This window comes from Cyprinodon tularosa, unplaced genomic scaffold (genome assembly GCF_016077235.1).
Source record: "Cyprinodon tularosa strain WSP-4 unplaced genomic scaffold, ASM1607723v1 ctg21, whole genome shotgun sequence".
Classification (NCBI taxonomy): domain Eukaryota; kingdom Metazoa; phylum Chordata; class Actinopteri; order Cyprinodontiformes; family Cyprinodontidae; genus Cyprinodon; species Cyprinodon tularosa.
The window spans coordinates 214,858-235,000 of NW_024038778.1; the positions used below are offsets into that span (position 1 = coordinate 214,858).

At 38.5% G+C, this 20,143-nt stretch overlaps 1 protein-coding gene across 2 annotated transcripts in view; it reads right to left on the reverse strand.

Annotated features, from left to right (window-relative positions):
- Window positions 1–20,143, reverse strand: part of LOC119783658 (protein kinase C beta type-like) — a 68,297-nt gene that overhangs the window by 4,378 nt on the left and 43,776 nt on the right. Inside the window, exons 5-17 of one of the 2 annotated variants that reach the window (XM_038285281.1) lie at window positions 17,355–17,483; window positions 16,880–17,036; window positions 16,469–16,603; window positions 14,322–14,418; window positions 14,101–14,241; window positions 13,849–14,022; window positions 13,651–13,742; window positions 12,236–12,298; window positions 11,988–12,126; window positions 11,818–11,898; window positions 11,310–11,417; window positions 9,341–9,481; window positions 8,347–8,919 (exon numbers count right to left, since the gene is read on the reverse strand). In XM_038285281.1, the coding sequence (XP_038141209.1) occupies window positions 8,767–8,919; window positions 9,341–9,481; window positions 11,310–11,417; window positions 11,818–11,898; window positions 11,988–12,126; window positions 12,236–12,298; window positions 13,651–13,742; window positions 13,849–14,022; window positions 14,101–14,241; window positions 14,322–14,418; window positions 16,469–16,603; window positions 16,880–17,036; window positions 17,355–17,483 (1,610 nt within the window). In that variant the 3' untranslated portion in view covers window positions 8,347–8,766. Of the gene's footprint in view, window positions 1–8,346; window positions 8,920–9,340; window positions 9,482–11,309; window positions 11,418–11,817; window positions 11,899–11,987; window positions 12,127–12,235; window positions 12,299–13,650; window positions 13,743–13,848; window positions 14,023–14,100; window positions 14,242–14,321; window positions 14,419–16,468; window positions 16,604–16,879; window positions 17,037–17,354; window positions 17,484–20,143 lie in introns of those variants that run through there. The other variant, XM_038285282.1, reaches the window with a different exon arrangement.

The following is a 20,143-nucleotide window of genomic DNA, read 5'->3' on the forward strand; positions in this document are numbered from 1 at the left end:
GGAAAGATTAATCTGCAGTGAGGAAATTTCTAACAAATTGGGAGGATATCCTACAGAGCAGGGCAGAACAAAAAGGACTTTTGGGAACCTGCCCTGAAACAAAAAAGACAGCAAAGAAGCCACCTCTATTAAAGTAAAGGTTTAAGCATAGTCTTTCTGTAGGTAATAAAATATGTTGCAGCTGAGGATTTTTCAACACTGATTGCTTGGGACCTCTAGAAAATAACTAGCCTAGATAGTGCAAGTTAAGAGCTACTGTGAATCCTGTGGAAATCATGTTTGGTAGAGTACATAGAGATAAGCCTCCAACAATTCACACACTATATCAATAGCCTTCACTGCAAAAAACTATCTAGAAATAAGTCAAAATTCTAAAATTAAGTGTATTTACGCTTAACTTGAGTAGGTAAATAAGATGATTTGCCAATGGAATGAGTATTTTTACTCTTAAAATAAGATAATTAGACAATATTGGTTGAAATAAGACAATGCAATAGTTTTTTTCTTATTTATAATGTAAATGTCTTGTTCCATTGGCAAAGTGTCTCACTTACCTCCTCAATTCAAGAACAAATGCACTTATTTTAAGAAAAAAGTATTTATCTAGATCTAGATTTTTTTCCCAGTGCGCTTCAGAACATGAGAGAAAATGTCTCCTTATCAAATTTTAGTAATAAGGGGACAAAACTCCTGAGAACCTAATCCCACTAAGTATTTCAGGAAAGTGATAAAAAAAAAGCTCCAGGAAGTAGAGAATGAACACTGAGGCATCATCTGTCATGATTGGGCTCCCCTGCTGATATGTACCGACAGAAAATTTCTACATTTATGAACGAGAAAAGTCAACAATGTTTACACGGCCTGCTAATTTAACAGTAAAATATTCCCTAAGAAGCTGATCAAATCTTCAGCTGCAACTGTTGAGTTCATTCATATCCAATCAGTTTGCTTTTGTTTTAAAGCAAAGTGCTAATTACTTTGGATCAGGTATAGGCTTCAGTTTTAAGATACACTATATTGCCAAAAGTATTTGCTCACCCATCCAAATTATTGGAATCAGGTGTTCCAATCACTTCCATGGCCACAGGTGTATAAATTCAAGCACCTAGGCATGCAGACTGTTTTTACAAACATTTGTGAAAGAATGGGTCGCTCTCAGGAGCTCAGTGAATTCCAGCGTGGAACTGTGATAGGATGCCACCTGTGCAACAAATCCAGTCGTGAAATTTCCTCGCTCCTAAATATTCCACAGTCAACTGTCAGCTGTATTATAAGAAAATGGAAGTGTTTGGGAACGACAGCAACTCAGCCACGAAGTGGTAGGCCACGTAAACTGACGGAGCGGGGTCAGCGGATGCTGACGCGCATAGTGCGAAGAGGTCGCCAACTTTCTGCAGAGTCAATCACTACAGACCTCCAAACTTCATGTGGCCTTCAGATTAGCTCAAGAACAGTGCGCAGAGAGCTTCATGGAATGGGTTTCCATGGTCGAGCAGCTGCATCCAAGCCATACATCACCAAGTGCAATGCAAAGCGTCGGATGCGGTGGTGTAAAGCACGCCGCCACTGGACTCTAGAGCAGTGGAGACGCGTTCTCTGGAGTGACGAATCGCGCTTCTCCATCTGGCAATCTGATGGACGGGTCTGGGTTTGGCGGTTGCCAGGAGAACGGTACTTGTCTGACTGCATTGTGCCAAGTGTAAAGTTTGGTGGAGGGGGGATTATGGTGTGGGGTTGTTTTTCAGGAGCTGGGCTTGGCCCCTTAGTTCCAGTGAAAGGAACTCTGAATGCTTCAGCATACCAAGACATTTTGGACAATTCCATGCTCCCAACTTTGTGGGAACAGTTTGGAGCTGGCCCCTTCCTCTTCCAACATGACTGTGCACCAGTGCACAAAGCAAGGTCCATAAAGACATGGATGACAGAGTCTGGTGTGGATGAACTTGACTGGCCTGCACAGAGTCCTGACCTCAACCCGATAGAACACCTTTGGGATGAATTAGAGCGGAGACTGAGAGCCAGGCCTTCTCGTCCAACATCAGTGTGCGACCTCACAAATGCGCTTCTGGAAGAATGGTCAAAAATTCCCATAAACACACTCCTAAACCTTGTGGACAGCCTTCCCAGAAGAGTTGAAGCTGTTCTGGCTGCAAAGGGTGGACCGACGTCATATTGAACCCTATGGATTAGGAACGGGATGTCACTTAAGCTCATATGTGAGTCAAGGCAGGTGAGCAAATACTTTTGGCAATATAGTGTATGAGGTCAGTGGTTTTCTACACGCTTCTGTTAACCTGTAAGTTATTGCAAGATAGGCTTGGCAAAAGACTATACTATGGGAAACGGGCTATAAAAAGCACAAAGAAAAGGTTACCTTCAATAAAAAAAACACACACACAAAGGCAATGCCAACAACCTCAAAAATACAAAGATGGAAAAGCCACCCAAATCACATCACCAGCACAGATGCAGAGAGAATGACACAAACGTCAAAAGCCAAAAAGAGGAAATGTTCCAGTATAGGGACGAGGATCGATACCAAACCAACGACAGCTGGAAAGGGTTTCAGACAGAGAAGGTGGAGCAGCGAGCCCCTCGGCAAGACGACACACGGATTATATACGTTTGATTTCCTACCTCCTTATGACTCATCACAGGGGTTCCAGCTGAAATGATGGCTAGCTCAAAACTTTTTCAGCCTATTGTTCAACATACATTTTTTATACAGGGTTAACAAGGACTGTTTAGAAATAATTGAATATTGTGAAAAAGTTCAGAATTTTTCATTGTTCATTTCGTAAAGAGGGAAAAAGGTATGCAAGTACTCTACACATTATTGAACTATTAAAAGCTTTTATTTGTTTTGATGATTATGGCTTATCAAACTTGACTATTTTGGAAAGATTTGGATTGGATTTAGTTTGAAGCTAAATTAATTCAGGAATTTGGTAGAGTCTACATGGACACTCTACCAAAGAAGACATGCTTCAGGCATGATAAATACTGTCTGAACAGAGCTAGTAGGAAGGAAGGAGGTAAGAAAAGGAACCTGCTTTTCTGCCGATATGGTTTCTTTATCATAGGAGCCTGATGTGTCCCTCACTGGCTCTAAGGAGCTATGAGGAATCCCACAATATTTTAGGTTAGAAGTGGCATACGTCCAGACCAACTCATGGAAAAGGACAAAAATAAACAGTGTGCTGTGTGTAACTCATGCAAATGCACACACCTTTATATGCTCTCGTTTGTTAAATGCATTCAATCCATTAGTCTAAGACATAGTTTTTTACAAAAGGCTTTAGTCCAAGTTTGACTTTCATCTAGATTTCCATTATGTAATGACATACAAGCTCCTTTCTGATCCTTTCCTCCTTACTGTTGACCCCATGAAAGGCAAATCAACAGCAACTAGATAATGTAAATGGTGAGTTTGGTTAGCTATCAAACTCGCCTGGCTTGAACCCTGTAGAGAATCCACTGTCAAGAGGAAGGTTTCGAACATGACAGTTGGTCTGAAATCCATTACATATCAGGCCAATTATATTCATTATAGCTCAGACCAGTTTTTATGTTCATATACTCACCTTTCTACAGATAGGGTATATTAAAAGTTTTTGAAACACTCAATTTCTGCTTACCATTGTATTTAAGCCACAATAATCACAATCGCAAGAAATAAAGGCTGGTAATATTTCTTTATATGTAGTCAATATGTGAATAATCCAAGCCAAGAAAACTGCAGAATTTACCATCATCTTGTTCACTTAACCAGGTGATTAGGTCTCAATCTGTATGGTGGGGCTTTAAAAGCAAATGGTTAAAAGTAAATGTACAGATTTTCTACTTTCTGTGCCTGGATTATCCACCAATTAATGCATTTACTGATTTCACTTTCTAAAATAAATGTTAAAAAAAATTATTTTTCATTATCTTCTGATTAATTGAGCTGTATCTTTAGCTGATGCTGAATAAATGTAGCTGTGGTGATATCTAAGATCTATAAAAAAATGTCAATACAGCACAAATGTCCTATTCTAAAGGCATCTTTTTGTTTTTTTGGACTCACATTTAATGAGAGGCATTTTTTTGTGGGACCTTCTTAATAACATTTTTTAAAGCTGTTAAAATGTTAAACAAAATATACAGAAAGAAATAAGTTTTTATTTTTGATTCTAGGGTAGTTTTGAAGGGTGATGGTAACGTAGCCATTTCTCAGTGGCAATTTTACAATTGACATTTGGTGAATAAGTCTTTTTCAACAGATCTTCAACAGTTTTTTTCCCCTCATATTACAAGCCTAAAAATCTGCACACAACTTAACATTTCAATAAGGAACTGAAGACACCTACCTTCACCGTGCTGCACCTGACATGTAGACAAAATACCTACTTTCTGTGATCAATGATGGGTGATGTGAGGCAGAGCACTAGTTGAAACGAAGGAGCTCTATTAGCAGTTAATCTGCACAGTGACAGCGACTGTTCTTCTTTTAGCTAATGTCTAGTCATTAAAATGTGGTTTTAGACTTTATTTATCCTTTCCAAAGAAGAGCCTAATTACCAGAAGTGGCATGTTACCATACTGAGGCAGCTTTAGGGTGAGATCATAAACGAGGCGGGATCACAGGCAAGTCCAGTTTTTTTTTTTTTTCTAGGGTTGGGAAAATTAGCCTCGTGAGACCATCCTGATCTCACAGGCTTTCAAGGTTTCACTCCCAGATCAGTCTGGAGACTCTCCGTTAAAGAAAATTTGGAGCCGTTCACCAAACGAACGTCCAATCAATGTTGGCTTTGAGGCGGGTTGAGGTGTGAGGCAACGAGAAGCGCGACAGTTCAGTCTAAAGAACATGGCGGCTTCAGCCGATGAAACTAGCGGTTAGCGTGGCTATCGAGCAAGTTTTATCGGAATTACAGAGTATTTCTCCACTGAAAGAAGAGCAAAACACTGCTCTGGAGGCTTTTCTCAGAGGAAAAGATGTTTTTGCTCTTCTCCCGACTGGTTTCGGCAAGAGTAGCCTGGCTTGTGGTTGTGTTTTCGTCGTCGCTCTGTTAGTACGTCATACGTTTCGTTGATCTGATTGGTTTATTTGGCCCATCTATCACCAACATAGGCCTACCAGCTAACCAGTATTTTCGCCCCTTCCCAAAATTACTTCAACGGAAGGTTTCCAGATGGATATGCGGAGCAAATCCATCTGGCGGTGTCAGGTTATGGTAAAATATCACCAGGAGTATAATCTGAATTTTCAAAACAAATGAATACTCTGTCGTACCAAAGGCAATATCTCATCATATATGGTCCTATAGTTGACTTTGCCAGGTTAACAAAAAGTATGACATAGAACTTTTAATTTAACATTGCTTCTTGGCAATGAATCTTAAACTGTTGTATAGTCTGTTTACTCCCTCTTAATTGTTGCCACACTTATAAGGGAAATACATTTGTGGGAATTCATGAGAATGTCGACTCTGCTGCCCTTCTCTTAAAATGTGGAAACATTTTAAAAGGAAAAAAAAACATAAAACAGGCTTTGCATAAGTTAAGACTGATCACCGAAAAGCATATATTAGGAAAAATAGAAAAATCGCTGGCCTAAGACAGATTAAATTCCTTCTTTTTTTTTTGTTGGAAAAGTCTACTTGAAACAGTTGCAATGACTTAGAATGATTGTCCAATAACAAATAATTATAAGTTGCAGTTATAACTTACTAATGATTCAATGATCTTCCAAATTTGACCTCATCTCGAGGGTACCAGCGTTCTGCATTCCAGACCTGACATTGTAAACTATCGACTTGATGTATCGCTCCAGGAAAAAAATCCAAGACACCAAAACAAAGCGTTGAACAAATGATCAAACATGTTGCAACAGTAAGAAGGCAGACACAGCAGGAGTAGTCTGGCAGGCACCAGTGAGTATATTATCAGTTTCCAGTCATACGGGGCAATTACACAATCTACAATAGCATCTCTCATCCAACAAAACTTATTCAAATAGTTCATATATCTCTCTCAATATATCTATATATATATTTCTCTGTTGTATCTCAACATTTTTCACAGTTACCATTATCACGATTAGTGCTTATGGTTCTCCTCTGCGAGAATCGTGATCTTTAAAAAGCAGGTTTCTCTGATGTTGCCTTCCTGCACTTGTTGTGAGATACAAGCTCAAAGAACAAGATTTGACACATTGTTACTACGTCATATCGTTACACAGTTACAAAAGTATAATACAACTCAGACGATTTATCTTATATATGAAACTTTCAAGGGACATTATAATGTTGGTAAACAGTTAGGAAAGGCTCTAATGCATATCATGATGATCATACCTGTATTGCAAAATGGCACTAGATGGCTGCTCTTTATCACAGCTGTTGGGAGCAGTTTTTTTCTCTACATCCTTTTGATTCTGAACCTTATTTTGGCACTTCTGGAAAATCTTGTTTCTGAAGGATAACAAACTAACAACTTTGCAAAAGTCTAAATATCTACGTCATGTGATCAATTCTGGGAAAAAAAAATGTTTACAAGAAAAGATATGCCCTCAGTGAATAAAAACACAGTGTGATAGGGATAAACTTGTTTCCAGGGAAAAAAGTAATAAACTTCCAGTGAAAACAGTGAAAGCAAAAACAAAAATCTGTAACTCTTGCTGCTTTTGTGCACAAGGATCATAAACCAGCAAAAATAATGCAGGCAAGTTCACCACAACATCCAACAGAAAGTGTAATAGTATTTGATCCTACAAAAAGTAAAGCCAACATTAGGAAACTAGTATTCAAACAATAATAGCAAAGCAATCGTCAGTTTTCACTTACACTGTATGAATTACCAGCATGTGATCATAGTACACTCATCAACATCGAAGAGGGGTCGTCCTAATCAATAGGCAGTTTACAGGGAGGGTGATACAGAGACATAGCACATTCAGGTCGGACTCTGGCATCCAGCAGTCTGCTTGATGTGAGGCATTCAGATGTAAGAAACATTTCCATACTGATGAAATACAGCTAGAAGGGCTGACACAAGAGCAGCAGATGCAACTTAACTACACTGGTCCCAGAACAGAGTTGCTACTGGAAAACATACTGGCCTGGTATCTTGAATCATGGATATATGATCATTTGGGTTTGTTGCTTTCAGTTGTGCATATGTCTGTATTTCTATCTGAATAATATTAAACCAATTGTCATTTGCAGGTTGCATTTTTTGCCTTCCTTCTAAAAGTTAAGGTCTTGTTGGATAAAGAGCTGGAGACTGAAGGTGATAAGCTTAGGTTAGAATGCAGATAAGAAGCTGCAGGTAAATGGACTTTCAGCTGCCTCTGGATCTACTGTGTTCTCAGACAGATGGAACTATTGAGTAGCGTTCAGCTAACCCTAACCCTACACCTAACCCAGCTGTACATTTTCTGAAAGCTTAAAAAGAAAAATATCAGTATTGGGGGAAAATAGATTATTATCACACTGCTTTTCCATGTTTCCACAACTAGCCGATACTTCAAAAGTGTTTAACCATAGCTGCACAGAGTCGTTGGCAGCTTTGCATGGATGTAAACAGGTGTTTAATAATAAAGTACAAACTATGCATAAAACCCTAAATGACGCTAGTATGTTAGAGTAACTTGTCTGATAAACATCCATTAAATCGCCTCAACTTTTCCTTAATAATAAAGTTTTCAGGACACGAATGACCCCTTTGGCTTTGAAAGTAGGTTACAAAACCTGCATTTACCAAATAGTTCACCATCAATCGAAGCGAAATTGGAAAACAATTAGTTTCACGAATATATATACAGACTAGCTATTTATTTGTTTTAGACAAAGTGTTTCATTAAAATGTTTAAATAATATACCTTTTTTTTTTAAACAGCAACTCTTAATGCTAATATAAGCAAAGAATTTTTGTTTTTAACCATGAATATGACATTTATGAGCCACAAAAGTGAAACCCAACAATGTAAACCTTTGTGCATGATGTGCTGCAATTATGTCCTAATAATAGTTGTTTCTGGTTCCCCAAACATTTCTGACATTCATGCTACAGTGAACTAAGCTTATACTGAATTGAATGCTATACTCAATTAAGCTAAATGTAAGACACTTGTAAGGCAAAAGGTAACAATGCTGTTTTCTATTGATGATATGAAATGGATGATGTGAATAACATGGGTTTTATAGACTGTAAAATTAGGCATGTTAGTGGTTTCCAGATGTCTCTGGATCATTAAGCTAACGGCTGCATCACTGATGAACCAGATTTTTGCATAATGTTGTTTTTCTCTCCCGTTTATAGTGCTGGTTTGTTTTATTTTCATTGTTAATGAAATTAAACACTTAATTCAACTGTATTGGATTATTACCATTTATAATATTAAATAATCACTGACAAATAGGAAGCATAGAACGTAGGCTATAGAAGAGGCAAGCTATTAACTTTCAGATGCTTCTGTAGTTATGGCAAGATGCTAAGCTAAGCTAAAGCACCTTCATCTCCATCTCTAACAAACCAATATGGTATTCTCTTCACAAACAAAACAAAAATAAACTTAATAATAAACATGTTCCCCAAATGCTCAAATATCTTTAAACCTTTCAGACCTGAGTTATAAAAAAATGTAAATATGTTACATCAGGTCTTCATGAATTAAAGTTTGCTGATATGACATCATAAGAATTCATTTTTGTTTGTTTGTTTCTTCTTAAGTTTGCTTGTGAAGTGTGGGCGGTTTCTAATAAAGCCAGGAGATATGTTACATGATCATTGAGTTGGGTGGTTGTACTCGGGGTTAATAAATGAGAATCCATGGAAATCTTCCTGGTCCAGGTTGGATATTAGCTCCTGATCTGCGGGAGTCAGCTCTGGGGGGTTGCGTGTGAAAAAGCGATCAAAGTTCTCTGCATCACGCCCACACTGCCGTGGAGAGGAGAGAGATAGAGGGATGGATTGAGTTTGATGAAGGGTGAGGTGAAGAAAACAGAGACAACAACAACAAAAAGAGAAAAAAGAGAAAAACTAAAACATGGCATCAACCAATCAAATCACCAACAGCCAAAACTGTGGAATTCCATTGGTCTATATGAAAGCAGTGAGCATACAGGTTCTTCATTGGTGACTACACTAACAAATCTTAGTTTTCCATTTGTCAGAGTAGTGACCAATGGTAAAGGATGGTTGTGCTCTGGTATTTGAGGATTTAACCAGACCTATAACTTACCTCACAGGTGGGATTAAGTATGCAACCTCCTTTGTTATTAGGGAAAATTTCTAATGCAAAAAGTAAGGACTGAAAACCATTATAAGTGCGCCGTGTGTAAGTGTGCAATATACTTACAGCTTTTGGTTTGAAAGGGGGCTGGACCTCCTTATTTTCCAGTTTTTCCCAGTCGATATAGCGGAAGAAGGCATGCTCCTTGATGTCCCTTTCTCCTTCTGGACCACAGCCCAGGCGCTTCGCAGGGTGTTTGGTCATCAGCTAAAAACATACATTTACAAATAAAGAGGTTTCTGCATGATAAATTATCCCAAAAATAAGTGGGATAAATGATAAGATCATCTGCAAAATGATGCTAAAATAATGTCAGTATTCCTTATTAAAGATTAATAAACTTTAATTTCTAAAGAAGGCTGGAACTGGAGGACAACTTGAAGTCAGTTTTTTTTTTAACTAAGAATTAGATTGTGAGAAAAAACTAAAAGAAAACCAAAATACATAAAATGGAAATAGAAGTCACACAACCAAAAAAATCTTTGATCGTCTTAAGTAAGTTGTTTTTTGTGCAGCTGTGGTGCTTTCTTACGGGTTTGTTTTCCTGTTATGTTGCATTTAATGTAAAACTTTGAACCATTTTTTGAAATGCCTGATTATCGACTTCACCAAAAGAGAAGTTTTTTGTATTGTTTTAGGCCATTAAACTTTCCAGTGACAGTGAAGACTGAGAAGCCCACTGGTTGCTGTTTTTCCAGCTCAGGAAACTGCATAGGTTGAATTTTCTGAAAGCTACAGGTTTGATGCATTGCCACTTTTAATTACAACTGGTTTACAATAAATGCATCATATTTGTCCGGGTTAAGTCATTTAACACAAACATAATAGACATCATGAATAGATTTATTGTCGGTTGTGACAGTCCTAATAAGATAATTAATGATTAAAGACTTTTGCACAATTTATTGCAATAGCCATGACTTATTTTAAATATTGGTGGAAGAGGATGCAGGCTTGCTTTGCTCTCTAAGCTGCAGCCACGTGAGCCCGCCCTGTCAAGTTAGCTATAAAGCCTCGACACCCCCATCTATCTTTCTCTTTTGCCCTGTGTCCATTGCACAGCCAGATTGGGGGGAATCACCTGAATGGCTGTCTCTGCAGGATGAGGGAACACATTGTCCAAAATCTGTTGAAGGTGAAGTAAACCCTGCAGCATACTGTCCAGAACCAGACAGCTGCAAAACAGACTAACTGCACATTTTCTCACTCTAATTTTATAAGAGCTATTTGTTAGACAATTCATCAGGCCCCACTAAGGACAAAACTAGCCTGCTGCCAGGCTTTCAAGCCATTGGCAGCCAGTAGCATCTAGAAACTCTTCCTCCTTTCTTAAAACTGAAATCAACAGAGGTATTAGGTCTGTCCAAAGACAGTGAAGGTGTCTGTTGCTAAACAATTTTTTTTTTTTTTATGATTTCTGATTATTTCATTTGTTTAGCTGTTTTCTAACAGCAACCCAGCAGAAACTGATAGTAACCACAGGCAAGTGGGAGCAGATCCTGATAGGTTTTGGTCTATCACAGCACTTTAAAACCACCCTCCTTGTGTCTGCTAGCATGAGGTCCATTGTCTTAATAAGCAAATCCTAGCCATCAGGGTTCCTACCCACTGTTATTATCTCAGAAACACTCAGTTCTGTACAAACTCTTTATGATAAACTTTGGTTATCAAACATAAAATCCATGTTGAACTGTAAAACCCTTGCATCATTTTTATAGATTATGGTTTTCAACCATTTCTATTTGCCTTTATCTTCTATGTTTATAAAGAATGTAATTAGTTTCACTAAGTGTTTTCAACTAAAATCTGCTATACCTGTAGTAGAAATATTTTTGTTCATACATTCCTATATGTGTAAGTTATTCTTTCCACCATGAGCAGAGATTTAAGCCCTATTTCATCTGTTTTCCTAACACAAAGCCAGATGGGTGTGTGTTCACAGAACAACACAAACGTCCTGAAATTATTTGATTAAATATTCAATAAAATAATGTCACAACAACAGCAATATATGTGCACTGAAGTGTGTCCTCACCCCCTTGCAGATAGCAACAGCTTCTTTCGACATGGATTTAGGGTAAGATACATGGTGCTCCATGATTGACTGGAACAGCTCGTCTTCATCCTCGCCATCAAACGGAGGCTGCAGAGGAACAAAAGCACAATTTTCAGTTGTTATTTCCAATATCATAGCTCAGAAAAAAAAAGTGAAAGTTTTTTAGCCGCTTCTATAAACAATGCAGCATCTAAAATGTCTATCACTAGACCACAATAAGGTGTTGGACACAGCTGATCATTATTGATGGAAATACGAGTAGGCTTCTTCACTATTATAGTCCTTTAGATCTTTATAGGAGCAGTCACATGTGGTGTTCTTTAAGGCTTCATTCTATTGCCAGTTCTGTTCGAAATCTAACATTTCCCAAAGAGAGATTAGGGGATACTTTAGCATTAAAGGTACGATGATGACACATAAACTTATATTTTTGCCAGCGCATGTCCATAGTATCCTACAGTCACTGAAAAACAAGAGTTTCACAAACCTGTCCAGCAAGCATTTCATAAAGCAGCACTCCAAAAGCCCACCAATCAACAGACTTCCCATAAGGCTGATAGGCTATGATCTGCAAAAAGGAGAAACATGGCTATCAAAACTTGGGAAAAAAACGATCAAAAGCATCCGTTTAAACTTCAGAAGAAAACATTAACTCACCTCTGGGGCAATGTAGTCTGGTGTCCCACAAAAAGTCTTCGTTGTTATGCCGTCAACCATGTTCTCTTTGCACATGCCAAAGTCGGCGATCTTTATGTGGCCTTCTGAGTCCAGCATCACATTGTCCAGCTTCAGATCCCTGCAGAGAATCACAAATACCCACTCCCAGTTATTACTTACACCTGTATATTTAGAAAAAAAATATATAAGGCTCAAAATAAGTGGAGAGGAGTGAATAACAGACTCACCGATACACAATGCCTTTGGAGTGAAGGAAGAAGAGACCAATTGCAATTTCTGCTGCATAGAACCTGAAACACAGAACACAACGTTAGACTTCATACAGTAAAGATGCAGCAACTCTTGGAAGATAATGCTCTGATATTTTCATGGTTTTTGGTTTAAAAATAAGGTATCCATATATACCTCAAAACATCTGTGAGATGTTTTGAGGTATATCTCGGCACAGGAAGAGTAACGTTGTAGATGACTACTATAATTTCTTGAGAAAGGCTTTGCTCAAAGGAGGCGATAGTTTGCTTTGTGTTAGAAATTTAAGTCCAAGAAAAAAAGAAGAGGAAATACTATGACTAAAAAATAAAAGAGGAACAAAACATTTGCATTGTTTGCATCCCCTTCCTTTTTTTCACCAGTTTTCTTTGTACACATGTAGGATTTTTTTTCTGTACTCATATTAACAAATTCTTCCATGTGGTTCCATTTGCTGGCAAAGTCAGAGTTGGTTTAGTACATCAGAACCAGAGAAAAGCCAGGCTGCCCATGTCAAAACACCAGAGCTAATTTTCTATCTTTATTGTTGTTGAAGCTAGCAGAGGACCACATAGTGTGATGGATGTATGGATGAAAGATATGGACCGTATAAATTGATAGATCGGATAAATTGACAGATTCATTGACTGGATGCTTGGTTCCTTAGGAAGAGAAGAGAAGGGGAAGTTTGGATGGCTGAATGGAAGCATGCCAATCTCTCTTCACATCTCCAGCCATTATCTGTGCTCAAACTTTTTCTTCCCTTATATGGTTCTTTAAATTTATTTCCTGCTGTTCAACAATCTGTAGCAATCTCAGCCAAAATGTTCCCTGCCAACAAACTGGTCTAACATGAGCCCTGATTGGACCGGTGTGCTTGGATCTAGGTACAGTTTAAAATTCCAGACTTATGCAAAGAATAGTCATGAGATTGTGATGGTGCTACAAACTGCACCACTGTGGCACCGTTGCCTTGCAGCAAGAAGGGTCCAGGTTCAATTCCGGCCCGGTGTCTTTCTGCACGGAGTTTGCATTTTCTCCCTTTGCATGCCTGGATTCTCTCTGGGTACCCCGGCTTCCTCCCACAGTCCAAAAACAGGACTGTTAGGTTAAATGGCATCTCTAAATTGCCCTGTTTGATTGTGTGTGTGTGTGTGTGTGTGTGTGTGTATGCATGGTTGTATGGCTCTGTTGAAGTTGTGTCTGCAGAGTCTGATCTTTTCCAGGCTGAGACTGTCAGAAAAATCCTCCTCAGAATCATTAAGTCTCTGTTTCAATATATACCAAGCTGTGTCTTTCAGACATCAAAAACTTCTCTTTAACATCAGGTAGAAAGTAAGACAAAATGTGGTTTTGCAGACTCAAACGTATCTGTGGTTCAATTAATACTCACACAGCATGAGGCTCCTTGAACTTGCCAACCTGTTGGATTTGGTACATCAGATCTCCTCCATTGATATATTCCATGACAAAATACAACCGATCCTACAGGGAAGTAAGTAAAGGTAGGTGATCTAACTAAAAGGAAAAAACAAACAAATAGTAGTTTCATATGAAGACTGGCCAGAAGATCTTTTTGCACAAACCCTACCATAGTTTGGAAGCATGAGTGCAGCTGAGTGAGGAACGGGGGTTTTCCAGACAGAGCCAGAACTCTTTTCTCCACCATGGTGCACTCTACATCGTCATCTTGGATCACCACATCCTTCTTTAGGATTTTGATGGCATACAACTCATCTGTACATTTCCTCTCCGCTAACATCACCTAAAGGGAATCCATGGAAATTAAACTCTGTTCTGGTTTACCATTAAAACAAAACACACATCTGACGAGAGGACTCACCTTTCCAAAGCTGCCTTTCCCAAGAACCATGATAAAGTTAAAGTCGGTGACCTTGACGCGGTCCTGATTGCCGTTACTGTCGTACTTGTAAACCGAAGATGAGGAAGAGTCCGTGGGTTTTCCTGGACCTATTTTTGCCCTCTTTAGAACAACAGAAATACAGCCCGCTTAAAACAAATAAGCAGAATCAAATTGAGCTTTTCTACTTGTCTAAATCTTACATCAAACTTTTGTCGGAGTGCATCATTGCAGTCTTCTCCATCTGGTTGGACAGGAACACTGAAGTATTCACCTTCCTCCTGGGACAGCAGCTTAAACCTGAAGTCCAACATCCACATCAGTATTAAGGGCTGCCTTTGTTATTCTTATATCCAACATAACAATACAATATTAGTATCAAAACCCCTGAAACTTTTCAGATCTTCTCACATTTTGTGTGTTCTGGGTTTCTATGGAAATTAGTTTTTAGCTTTTAATCAACAAAACATTTTTTTCCACAACTTCTTGAAAAGTAGCTGAGATAGTGAGATTGAGCAGACAGCATCTATGAAAGTGTTACCGCTGATTCTTATCTGAATTGAGGGCTGGGTTTTGACATGACCACTCTAAGACATTGTCCTTGTTTATGTGTGCAAATTTCTCTCCACACATGGAGTTCTACATATAGATTATTCGAGGGCAATATCGTCTGCATGGAGAACCTTTGCTCTATATCTGCAGTGTTCCCAGCATGTTTTGTGGCAACTTCATGTGGGCCTTTATTATTTATTATTTCCATTTAACATAATTGCACATCTAAATAAAGCCAACAGTAACTCTTCTTCACCATTTCTCCGACTGCTGTTGTTTTTTTATTTATATGTGGAGAAAATGTTTTTCTGTTTTAAAGACCTTTTAGTCATAAGACTAGGCCTAAACTGTCCTTTTAGTTAAAGGGGCTCAGTTTATCCTGGGCTATCTCTATAGTAATGCTGCTATAAGCTTAGACTGCTGGAAGACATAGGGAACCCTTTTCATCATTGTGCTTTATTCTATCTCTATTCTCCCATTCTAAAGTATTTGTTGGTTAAACCTCTAACTTTTTGTCCTCTCTGTTTTTTCTCTTCATAGTAGCTTCATCCGGTCTGTTTTTGTGAGGCTGTGACAACAACCATGGAAAGAAATATCAGCTATGCAGCTGCCATCAACATCTACAGTTATAGATGATAGTTTAGGACCTGTTTTAGTGCTTGGCTCCATTGTTTGCTTTCTTGATTTCTGTCACACTGCTAAAGTATCAAGACTAACCCAGAGTGATGGGCCTACCAGCGAGGGGTTGGACACAGGTGGGAAGGGAGCCAAATGCCGAGTGTTAGCGGGTCGAGCCATGTTGGGAAAAAAACCCATAGGGTTTACTTATTTATCTGGGCTGTCAGAAAAGGTAGACTCACAACCCAACCCAACACAACCCTTAATATTGTTATTCTTAACCTGTTTGTTGTTTGGCTGATGTAAACCCCTAGATTGAGTTTGATATGCACAGGTGGTTGGTGCGGACAGACATGTTTCATTTTCAATTAGGGCGAAATCCCTACAGAATCCCAAAGTGGACATTTTTAAGTAAAACACAATATCCTTCTGTACATAAGCACACTGTCTTATATATATGTAAATAGGAGCTCATCTATCCAATGACTTCATTCAAATCAGATTGTGGTTCTACCAAATCTGCCGAATCAATTAGTTAAACTTTTTCTAGATATTACAAATGGGCAAGCAAGGACTGACCCAAATCCTGCTCTTATGTTTCTTTTTCATTTGAGCCCGTATATAAAAACTGAACGCCTTTAATTCAACACTTTGATAAAAAATAATTGCCTGGTTTTTTTTTTCAAACAATTAAACGCTTATTTTACTGTTAAGCTGGCAAAAATGTAAATATATTTTGGTTTTTTATTCTTTTCAGTATACTTTGATGCAAAAATGCATTAGAGTTTATGGCTTTGGCCCATGTATCAAGAGTTTGGACATTCCTGGTCTATAAGATGCTGTTTGAACACCAACATCAGGCATACCTCTGAAACCTACAGAGGGCAGCTGGATTTATGAGACTAAATTACATGTATTAACACACATCAGGTATATTCTAAAGGGACGAGGTTCCAGCACATTTAATTAAGGGGTTTCACATTTTATGGGCTCGCTACAAAGTTTCCTAAGTAAATATATTATAAAAACATATGTCCTCATTTACACCTAGAAGCTACTTTTTGTTGGTCTAAAACATATAATCCCAATAATATGCACATATCTGCATTTGTAATGAGAAAGGAAAGTGGAAAAGTTAAAAGGGGTGTGAATACTTTTGGAATGCCTAGACTATCCTCACCATCCATCTACTCCTTGTTTCTGTAGCTCTGAGATGCCGAAGGACAGCGAACCCATGAAGTCGTTCCGGCTGGTCAAATCCCAGTCCCACACCTCCACTGAGAGACGGCGGTCCTTGTCTGTTTCTTTGAGTTTACTAAAAGATGACAGCAGAAAGTGGGACTTTACTTTAGAAACCAAAGGACAGGGGTTCTCTATATGTTACCCACAACTAAATGAAACTTTGAGGGCATAGTGACCCAGAAAAAAACAAACCCTACAGAAAATAGGACAGGCCTTTCTTTCAAGTGTGAACTTTGTGATTATGTAACTTGAAATAGCACCAACTTTGTCTTTTTCCAAATAAGGTCAGGAAAGGAGCAAGTTGATTTGAAATGACTGAACAAAGAGTAAAGAAGAAAAAAATTCTCACAAAACAAAGGATTCATTCCAGGTGGGGTTGAGGCAACATTTTATGGTCTTCGTCTTCTGCTTGCTCTCACTCTTGGGGTCTGGGATGAGCTTGAGTTTAACATATGGGTCTGAGAGGCCGTTTGGGTCCATAGGTACCAGGTTCCTGGCCTCTTTGACTGACGAGGGTTAAGGAGAGAAAAAAAGGTTAAATGGAAAAAGACGACATTTCATTTCTGCTCTGAATAAGTCCAAATCTGGTAACATTTAACACCTGTTTAGTTTCACTTCCATAATCAATCCACAGTGTTCTGGCAGAGGAAGCCAGCACGTGGCTGCACATCCCGCTGCAGATGTGGGTCAATCGTTGGATAATTGAACCACTAAATGGACTTTCCAGTTTCAGTCTTAGTTTGATGGAGCGTTTTGCTTGGAGAGTGCGTGTGTGAGTTTTGTCAAAGCCAACACTAAGAGATGAATGGACAGGGAGCACTCACTGGTGACGGCGAGAGAGTTGTCTGTAATCTGGGCGGAGATGTAGATGCGTCCTCTCCTTTCCGTGTGATCTGTTCCACACAGGCTCGGGACGTTGGCGACACATCGCTTGTGGATGTTCATCATACAGTCTGCGAAACAAAAAAAAAAAGACACACAGATAAGTATCTAATTTCCTTAAGATTATCACCTTTCTAGCTAATAAATGACCAGAAAAGGACATTTAGACTTTATTTTGTTGCACCCAAAAAATTACTTCAAATGAACTAATTTGTTCCTTCATGGATCATTTTGAACTTTGATACAGTAGGATTTATTTTATTGGGTTTGGTCCAGTTAAAGAAAGAAGCACAAATGAAGCTTTTTGTTATAAGAAGTTAGCTCCTGTCTTACAGTATAAAGGAAAAAAGACTTAAACACGACCCCTCATAATTAGATTGCTTACAAAGGAAAGCCTTTTCTACAATAAATAACATATTTCTAGGTATGCAGACTTTTAATTTCACCTCCTTAGAGAGAATTACAGCAGCAATTCCTTCTCTAAGATTACTGGGGAAACGCATCATGTAACTTCAGCTGGATTAAACAGACATAGATCCTGATAAAATCTAGATGATTGTAGGCACTGATTTGGAAAATCTTTTTTTTACTTTACAAACGTGTGCTAAGGGAATATATAGCTAGTTGGACAAAGTCTCACAGCAGCAGATGCTCAGACCCAGCACTCATGACTTCGCCCAAACTTAATTGTCACAGAGGGAGGGAAGCAGGGATGAGAGAGAAGATGGATGAAAATCTTAGATCTTCTAATACTGTACAGTCCTATTTAACCCCAAATATGTAGAAAAATAAATTAAATAATCAAGACAAATGTGCAGGAATAACGTCCAGATTCAGTTTAGGTTTGATGCAGATCTTGGACAACATCATCTATTGCTCTGTTAGCTCACCCTGCACATGAGACACATCTTTAATGCATAGTATGGAAGGGGTCTTTGAAAGACACACATATTTGTAAGTAAGTAGAAAAAAAAAGTCACTCACTGGCAAAACTAATAAGCACAAGCATTATTCTTCAAGGTAGATGTTTCTTAGCATATTATAAAAGAGTGGATTAAAAAACTAAATACATATCTGTAAATTGTACTGATACAAAACAAAACGCATTTTATCTTAATGAAAATGTTATTGGTTAAATTGAACAGAGCATTACAAACTGCAAAAGAAAAAAAAAATACTATATATGTCCAAATAAAAATGGAGCCTGCAGCTATACTCCATCTGTCCACTAGATGGCGGAACATTCTGAGCTTCCAGGCCAATCACAGAGCCCCAATCTCCCATCTATGGATGGGGAGCTGCTCTGCGGATATGTAAATCTCTTCCCCTGGGTTCTGAGGTTAAATTAAATCTCACATCTCTGAAAGAAAGAACAAAAAACATCATTCAATCAGGCCCCCAACATTGTATCCCACTTAGCAAAACTAAAGGGAGGTCTAAATGTACATCACTGTGAGGACCTGAAGAGGTCACCTCATTCAAAAAAGGTCATGTAAATGGAATAATAAATGATTGGTTTTTCTAATAGTTTCAATATTTTTTATGTAAAGGAAAGATAAATCTTAAAGCTGAACCAGAACAAGAAGATTTCTTTTTCAATTGGGTCCTTATTAAAGCTACAGTGTGTAATTTTCAGCGACATCTAACGTCCAGACTGCAGATCGCAGCAACATGAACATCTCCCCCCCACCGCTTCTCCCCCCCAACAGTACGGCGAGCGTTACGGGACAAAATGTCTTCCACGACGTCCGCATCACCTACCTTCTCAAGTGATGAGGTTTGTTTACATAGATAATTTTACAGATAGTATTTCATTAGTCTGTGTGTTCAGTACCGTCTCAGTTCTTCTCTCTCAACTTGCAGTAGTTACTTTCGAGCGTAATGGGCGATCTCGCAATCGCTAGTTTGTTGGCTCTGCGCTGCCGTAGCGCAAAGATGTCTGCCTCCATGGCTGCCCGCTCCTATGTAATTATAAATAACGAATTCTAAGGCAACGCAAATATTAAGGTTAAGAGGCTGAGCTCGTAGATGATGATAAATAACATAGTTATGTATAATATATTACATTTCTGACTGTATATCCCTGTAATTATTACACACTGTAGCTTTAACACATTCCAGACAATAATGGATGTAGCCACGGTTTCTATGTGGATACTTTACATTTATATTGACCCCTATAAAGCTGAACCTGTTATAAAATGTGTAAAAGAAGATGGTATAGTGCCTTTAATAGCACGCCCAGTCATTACACAGAGCATCCATGAAAGCAATGAGGAAATATTACTAATAATGGTCATGGTTAAATACAGCTCTTCAGAAAATGCACTTCCTGACTGTATCAGCAAAAAGTGGGCCACACCTATAGAAACCAGCCTGTGAGCAGGTGTTAATACAGGTAGACGTCCACCTTCTATATCATCAAAAATACCTTATAGACTATTAAGAAGCACATGGTGGAAGGTCAAAATCTGAATGAATAAAAACCTTCAGACGTCCTATTGGTAAATGTTGCAATGTCATGTTCAATTAAGCCACATTCCCATCTCAGCATCTCAGTCAGTGTAATTTGTTGAAGGTGTGATGGGTCCAAGCATATGAATTAGTGGAGCAGAGTGTTACAGTAAGGTCACTGAAATATTACAGCTCGCCATCTATTGTTATCAAACAGTGCTTTCTGACTGCAACTGCACACAATCGACAACTGTCATTCATCCAATATATCTAGTGG